This window comes from Eriocheir sinensis, chromosome 21 (assembly GCF_024679095.1).
Source record: "Eriocheir sinensis breed Jianghai 21 chromosome 21, ASM2467909v1, whole genome shotgun sequence".
NCBI classification, from domain to species: Eukaryota; Metazoa; Arthropoda; class Malacostraca; order Decapoda; family Varunidae; genus Eriocheir; species Eriocheir sinensis.
Genome location: NC_066529.1, coordinates 4,394,866 through 4,403,251, shown reverse-complemented (window position 1 = coordinate 4,403,251; position 8,386 = coordinate 4,394,866). Strand labels below are relative to the sequence as shown.

Here is an 8,386-nt window from a genome sequence, read left to right as displayed (position 1 = left end):
GGCATCATCAAGTTCCATCCCTTTCTTCTCCCCCTCCGTCCCTCGCTTCCTCTGTACCCCTCGTCTGTTCTCCCTTCTCCCCTCCCTGTTCATCCACCTCTTCTCTCCACAACCACCTTTCCGCTGTTCGCTCCCTTACCCTTTCTCTTTTGGTCACCCCTAACTCCCCTTCCGTTCATTCCACTTCTGACTCCTTCATTCCTCCACCTCTCCGTTCCTCCACTCCCTTGCACGCCCTTCCCCTAGTACAGGATAAAACAAGACAAAAAAAGCGTCTACTCACCTATATCGAAGGCAGCGGCGTGGGGCAGCAGGCTGAGCAGGAGGAAGGAGTGAAGCAGCAGCAGGAGTGCCGCCAGGGGGGAACGGCTGGCACCCCCGAGACTCATTCGACACCGGGGGGCGCAGCGCCCGCTCGGCCACGCCTCCCTTGTGTCGCGCCTCGCCGTCGCCTCCTCCTTGCTGGTTAAAGCTGGCCCAAGAGTCTTCATCGGGGAGGCGGCGACGCGAGCCAAGTCCCCGAGCAGCGTGCAGGGCGAGGACGCTGCCGAGTGCACCAAGATCGAGGCCACGGAGGGCGACGCCACAGCGGTCAAGGTCACACACAGCGAGGCCACAGTGGTCGAGGACACTGAAATCGAGGCCACAGACAGCGAGGTCACGGAGGGTGAAGCCCCAGTGTTCGAGATCTCAGGTGGCAAGGCGGCAATCGAGACCACAAACGGCGAGGTCACAGAGGTCGAGGCCGCGGGTGTCAAGGCCTCGGCGGTCCCCATCAAACATTCACCACACGGGGCTCCGCTAAGTCCCCTTTCCGAGCAGGTGTCAGAAAAATCCCCGTCGCAGGAGTCTCTGACAGGGGGCGTGAGGGGGAATGGAGAAGAGGACAAGGAGGAGGAGGCGAGGGAAGAGTAGGGAGCGTCGGGGCGGCCTGCGTGGGTGGCCTCCTTCAGCAGGGGGTCGTGGGAGTCCTGCGGCGCCATGCTGTGTCTCGGTACTTCAGGGCGCGGGGCAGCAGTGCGCGGAGGCCATCGTCGTGCACCACCGCCGCCTCAGCACCACCACCAAGCCTCGCCTCAACACCGCGGCAGCCTCCCCCGCCACACCCCGGCGCTCATCACCTCCGCCTGCTACCGCTGCTGCTACTCACCCTCACGGCGAACAATGGGCTTCACGCTTCTACCCTCCTCCAGCTTCGCCCTTCCTTTCTCTCTTCTATTCACCTCGCCGTCCTCTTTAACGTTATAGTTTTTTACCCTGTCTCCACTTTGTAGGTCTAAAGCGGTATTCTTCACTCTCCCTTTATCTTCGTCTCTTTTATTTAGCGTTCCGAGCTCTTTAACTTCTCTCTTTGGTCCTCCTTAACGTTACTCTTTACCCTGTGTTCTCCGCCTGTAGTACCCAAGCAGTGTTCGTTGCTGACCCCTTGAGTAGCGAGCGCCGAGTGCATTAAGTTATTTCTCCTCGCCCATTGTTACGTCCCCCCCATTATCTTCCTTCACCTCAGGCGCTGCGACGCTCCCCCGCCGAGGCATCTGCCGCCGACCCGAGGATGGCGAGGAGCACCACCTGGAAATGAGGGAAAAAAATCATCGTTAGAATTGCTCTGTAGGTTGGAAATAGCGGGTTAGGTTAGTCTCTCTCTCTCTCTCTCTCTCTCTCTCTCTCTCTCTAAATTTACACACAAAAACATAAAAATTCAGCTTGTCTCTCTTTTAATTTATAGTTTCATCAATTTTTTCTACCCATGCCACCAACTACCCCCCCTTCACCTATTCACTCCACCCATCACCCACCCACCCATCTCACTCACTCCACCCGTCACCCACCCACCCAACACCCTACTCAAAAAATAAATATACACACCAACGCACTTAGTTCACCCCCCCCCCCAACGTCACCCCCCGACACCCACCCACACGTAGACACAGACCCAACCCGACCCCTCCTCTCTTACACCCTCCCTCCCCACCACCCGGCCGGCGTCCAGGAAAAGAACTAACGTCGCTTCATTACAGATTCAGCCGCGAGAAGACATAAAGTTGACGGCGTAGGAAGTTTATGCGGGTGACTCGTACCCATAATGGAGGAAGGCGAGCCGCGACCTGTAATAATTGTTCTAGTCAGCGCCATGTTGCCACGCCACAGACAGACAGACACACAGACAAAGGACAGACAGACAAACAAAAGGAGACAGAGACAGACAGAGGAATAGACAACAAGATAGACAGACAGAAGGAAAAGTGGATAGTCACCTGTTGGGATTTACCTGAAGAACATTTAACTATCTGGGGGGAGAGAGAGAGAGAGAGAGAGAGAGAGAGAGAGAGAGAGAGAGAGAGAGAGAGAGAGAGAGAGAGAGGGGGTAGTAACAGCTCACACACACACACACACGATATACATTTACGCAAATAGAGTAAATGAAAAATATGGGACAGGCTGAGCGACGAGCGTACGGTTGATACGCATAAATAAAAGCCACTGTTATACGGATTGAAATGCAATATTCCTTAACAAAAATACCAAATTGCTATGCGTCCGCGTGTGTGTGTTTGTGTGTGTGTGTGTGTGTGTGTGTGTGTGTGTGTGTGTGTGTGTGTGAGAGAGAGAGAGAGAGAGAGAGAGAGAGAGAGAGAGAGAAACAAACAAACACAAACTGATAGACTACTGAGAGAGACAGACACAATACACACAGACACACATAGACAGACAAACAGACAGACCATTTAGTTACATACACCTGTTTTTTTTTTTTCATTGTCCTTTTTTTTCTATTTAATACCAATTTTCTCTTTCTACCTTTTTACTCCTGATTTGAAAGGGATAGATAGATAGATAGAGACAGATAGATATATAGATAGAGTGTGTGAGAGAGAGAGAGAGAGAGACAACCCCACACCCCTTCCCCTCGCCCCCAGTAGCCAGCCCCACGTGTGAATGATAAAAAGCGTCCATAAATTCTAATATAAAAGAAATAATCGCGGCCCGTCCCTCACCCTCGGGCGCGCCATCCTTTCCCGGGGAGCCTAATGAATATCCTTCGGGCGGCGGATCATTAAAAACACAGCCGCGGGGGACCAGGTGACCGCTAACTGCACACTTCGTCTACCTAAATCAGCGGCCTAATATACGGAACCGCCCCCCACCGCCCCCTCTCGCTCCCTTAACCACCACCCCACTCATTACCCCGCCAGGAAGTCAGTCAACGGGAGAGTAGCGCTTAAGAATTAGTGAGTTAGAGGTGGTGGTGTACTGTTTTGGGTGTGTGTTTGGTGTTTTGGTAGTGCTTGTCTTGTCCATCACCGCACCCAACCTGTCCCCCTCTCAACCATCCCACTCACTCATCACACCATCAGGAAGACAGTCAAGGGAGAGTAGCACTTAAGAATTAGTGAGTTTGAGGTGGTGGTATGCTTTTTTTTTTTTGTGTGTGTGTGTGTGTGTGCGTATGTGTTTGGTTAGCACTGTCTTGTCCCCTCGAGTGCGTGTGTGTGTGAGGGAGGAAGAGGGCGAAGGGGGGGGGGTGTTTGTTTACTGAAGGTAGGTATGTGTGTCTGTGTCTGTGTCTGTGTCTGTGTGTGTGTGTGTGTGTGTGTGTGTACTAATGTCATTATATACCCCTCGTGTTTACCTTTCCTACCTCCTCCATCTCCCTCGCTCACTGTTTTGTCCTCCCTTCTCCGCTCCTCGGCCACTCACGCCACTCACCCATTACAGGACCGACAGAGAGCGTATCCTTCTTTCCTTGACGTCATCGCAGCCTCCTGATGAGCTATTCTGGGCCGAGGGAGTAACGGGGCGTGTGGCTATCGCTGTTTGGTGGCTAGCGCGTGTTTGTTTTTCCTTACCCTGTTATTTTTCCCTCATCCCTCCTTCATTCCCCTTCCTTCACCTACGTCTGTTTCCTTCTACGTTAATCACCAGCCTATTTCGACTACTACCAACTTCATTTCGTCCACTGCGGTTTTCATTCTTATTTCCTATTTTCCCATAACATTCCTTTCCTTGTCATTTCAATTTCCCGTCATCCCTCCTTCATTCCCTTCCTTCACCTGCATCTCTGTTTCCTTCTCCGTTAATCGCATGCCTATTTCAACTACTACCAACTTCATTTCGTCCACTGCGGTTTTCATTCTTATTTCCTATTTTTCCCATAACGTTCCTGTCCTTGTCATTTCAACTTCCCTTTCATCTTTTTTCCTCACCCCTGTATTCCTCCTATCTTCTTCCCTCGCTTGCCTTCTCTATTCAATTTTCTCGTAATTAACTATCTTGTTTTTGTTTTTTTACTCTCTTCATTACTTCTTTTATCTGCATTCCTCGTTCCCTGCATCCTCAATCCTTCTATTCCACCCCATCCATCTCCTGCCTGGACCCTTTCCCTTTTCCTAACTATCTCCTATTTCTACCATTTTTCACAACCTTCCTTCCCTTACCTTCCACTTTTTTTTTCAATTTCTCGCCATATTCCTTCCGCTTCCCATCTCATTCCATTTCCTAGTTCCTTGTTTTTCTTGCCCTTCTTCCCCTCCTTCCCTCTCACCCACGTCTTTCCCCTACCCTCGTCATTTCCAGTCCCCTTTCCCTTTTCCCAATTTTTTTCTCAGACTATTAATCACCGGTGTCTATCTTAGCCTATTCCTCACACTCCCTATGATTTTTCAATCTCTTGCCTTCTCCTTCACACTCCCTATTCTTTTCCGTCCATTGCCTATACCATTCACCCTGTCCCTCATACTCCCTATCCTTTTCCAATCTCTCACCTTCTCCATCACGCTTCCTATCCTTTTCCAGACCTTCGCCTTCGATCCCCACCGTATTCCTCATCCTTCATATCCTTTCCCAGTCCCTTACCTTCCTTACAACACTCCCTATCCTTTCTCAGTGCCTTCCCCACACCCTTCTCCCTGCTTATCACCCTCCCTATCCTTTTCCAATCCCTTATCTTCCCTCTCACACTTCCTATCCTTTTCTAGTACCTTGGCAAAACCCTTAACCCATATCCTCACACTCCCTATCCTTTCCCAGTGCCTTCCCCACACCCTTCTCCCTACTCCTTACCCACCCTATCCTTTTCCAATGCCTAACCTTCACTCTTACACTCCCTATCCTTTTCCAGCGCCTTAGCAACACCCTTCACCCTATTCCTCACACTCCCTATTCTTTTCCAGTGCCTTGCCTTCGCCCTCCACCCCCTCCCTCCCCCACCCTCACCCACGCCGTTATCAACCGTACATTGACAAAAGCAATTAAAACCTCGATAGGTGAACCATAAATCTGCCCTGGGGTGAGCGCCTCCCCCTGACGCGCCATCCATTACACGGCGTCATCTGAACGATATCCACTACGACCCCCGATGAGCCCCCCCGAGCCCCCCTCCGTCAGTAACCTCCCCCATCCCGCCAGTGTACCGTAGCGCTGGCCACTCCAAGCCCTTCCAGCCATTGCTCTCCCACTCTCCCCAATGCACCTGCTACTCCATGACCCAGCTCCCAACACTCCCAGTCGTCCTCAGAAAGCTCGCCCACTACTCCCCCAGCATCCAACTGCCTCCCCTCCCGTCCCGACATCCTCAGTCACGCCCAGTCCACCAACCACCAGTCTACCAGCCAGTCAGCCAGCCAGCTCAAGCACCCTCCCATTGAGCCCTTCAGCAGCACAGTCTTAGATAAGGTGAGGTGAGGTGGAACAGGTGCTAAAATAGGGAGAAGTGATGTATTTTTTGTCTCGTATGTACATGGTCTTTCAAGCGCTCACCAGTCGGATGCGTCTGTTCAGTCGGTTAGTCGTTCACCAGCCAGCAGCCACTTACAGTCACCCCCCCCCCCCCCCCGCTTCCATTCGGCCAGTCACCATCAGCCAGCCACCATCACTCGGTCAGGCAGCCTCGCACGGGCCACTCGCCGTAGGGAGCCAATCAATATCAACTTCCACATCGGATATCCAGACAGACAAACCAATGCATATATCCGGCGTACTAAATATGCATTGTTTATACATGCATTTACCCCACAAAAACGCAGTAGTGTACCCTCGATTTTTCATATAACCGAATTATTTTATTTTATCACTTTGACAACAAACGATGAGAATAAAATATAAAAGGGAGGCGTGTTCAGGGATCCGCCGTCACAATAAAAAGTTCTATCTCGGAAAATAAAGAGGTTAAAATACATGAAAGAAATATCATCAATGCCATTAGGGGGAGATTGGCACTCTTTTAGGCCAAGGAGGAGGAGGAGGAGGAGGAGGAGGAAACATAGAAACATGGACGAGTAGGCAACAGAAAACCTATTGTCTCATATAGAAGCGGCCAGAATTTAGTGATTTAGTCGGTTCGTCAAATACTTCAGTTTAGGAAATGAGAAAAAAAAAGAGGAATAGGAAGGAGTAATAAAAGGAATGGAAGGTGAAGAAAACTAGAAAGAAAAATATGGGGCAGAAAAAGCAGGTAAAGCAGAAAGATGTAAAAGAATTAATAAAAGAAATGATAAACAAGAACAGGAACAGAGAAAGGAGGAGTAGGAAGAGAAGGAGGAGGAGGAGGAGAAAGAAGGGAAGAAGAAAAGGAAAAAGATATATTAGGCAAAAAAAAAAAAACAGGTGAAGCAAAAACGTAAACAAGAAATAAAGAAAAGAAATAATAGACAAGGAAGAGAACGGGAACAAAGGGGTATGGAGGAGGAGGAGGAGAAGGAGGAAGAGGGGAAGAAGAAAAGGAAAAAGAAATTGAGGCAAAAAAAAAACAGGTAAAACAAAAACGTAAACAAGAAATAAAGAAAAGAAATAATAGACAAGGAAGAGAACAGGAGCAAAAGGCTGTGGAGGAGGAGGAGGAGGAAGAGGAAGAGGAGGAGGAGGAGGAGGCCAGGACGCGGGTGTGACAGAGTGCCTCGTTTTGCCTCGCTCGTTCGGGGGTTCGGTCACAAAGCCTCGAAGCAGCGGCGACTCGTGTGCTCGTATCGGCGGGGCTTCATAATAAGATTCGGATCCGTGCTCGCTGTTTCTAAGGCTTCATATCACCACCAGAGTCGGCTTTGCGTCTCTTTCCTTTCCCTCTCAACGCCTCCACCCCCTCCACCTCCTCCCGTCCCCTTCCTCCATCCCCCATCCCCTTACCTGTCCACCCCTCGCCCTGATCCCGTGTGTGTGTGTGTGTGTGTGTGTGTGTGTGTGTATAATTAGTTTATTTCATGGACATTCAAGGAGAGACACACGCATAATGGAAGTTGTACGGAATCATATCCACAAAAACTTTTTTTTTAATTCCACGTATTTCATGTGTAAAAAAAAAGAATGGATGCAAGAAAAAAATACCGACAAACAACGTCCTGGATGAAAAAAGAAAAAAAGAACTGCACATATTTCAATTATATATTCCCGGAGTATATATAAAATTCCAGACCTGTGATTTACTCTTATGTGACACTCGGGATCATAATGACTCCCACCTGTGCTTGAGAGAGAAAAAAATAAGAGTTTCATTTCTCAGGAAGGCAGAAACGATGACAAAATAGATGACATTGGTAAACTGCTCTCTCTCTCTCTCTCTCTCTCTCTCTCTCTCTCTCTCTCTCTCTCTCTCTCAAACATAATTTTAGTCGACCTTGATAGGAGGGGAAGAAAGTGTGGAAGAGGAAAAATGGGGGAAAGACGAGGGAGAGGAGGAGGAGGAGGAGGAGGAAGAAGTGGAGGAACAATTATAAGTTGAGGAGGACAAGGAGGAGGAGGAGGAAGAGGAGGAGGAGGTTAAGTAAGAAGGAAGACCAGGAGACAGAGGCAGATAGAGAGAAAAAAGAAAGTGGAGGAGGAAGAAGAAGTAGGGAAAGAGAACGAGCATAAGTAAAAAGAGGATAAGAAGAGGAAGAGGAAGAATATGAGTAGAAGGAAGAAGAGGAGGAAGAGGAAGGCAAGATGCAGGGGAAGTGGAGGAAGGGAGAACAAGAAAATAAAAGGGGAGGAGGAAGGTAATGAAAATGGGAGGGGGAAGACGAGGAAGATAATAAGCGGAGAGGAGGAGGAGGAGGAGGAAGACCAGACTGATAAGATGAAGGGGAAGAAGAGGAGGAGAGGAGAGAGAGAAGGAGGAGGAGAAGGAGGAAGAGAAGGAGAAGGCAATGTTGTAAGATTGACTGTTATTGGACCGAGCTAATGGTGGTGATTAAAAGGACTCATGTCTCAGAATGTACCGGAGAGAGAGAGAGAGAGAGAGAGAGAGAGAGAGAGAGAGAGAGAGAGAGAGAGAGAGAGAGAGAGAGAGAGAGAGAGAGAATAAGTTAATATATATTGATTTCTTTCTCTCTCTCATTTCTTTATTTTATTGTTCATTTCCATAGCTGTGTGAGTGGGGGGTGGGGGGGGGGAGGCGAGAGAGAGAGAGAGAGAG

At 49.4% G+C, this 8,386-nt stretch overlaps 1 protein-coding gene across 1 annotated transcript in view; it reads right to left on the bottom strand.

Annotated features, from left to right (window-relative positions):
• Positions 1–207: 207 nt before the first annotated feature.
• Positions 208–8,386, bottom strand: part of LOC127001552 (uncharacterized) — a 46,824-nt gene continuing 38,645 nt past the window's right edge. Inside the window, exon 2 of the mRNA XM_050866192.1 lies at positions 208–1,569. Within this exon, the coding sequence (XP_050722149.1) occupies positions 276–983 (708 nt within the window). The 5' untranslated portion in view covers positions 984–1,569 and the 3' untranslated portion in view covers positions 208–275. The remainder of the gene's footprint in view (positions 1,570–8,386) is intronic.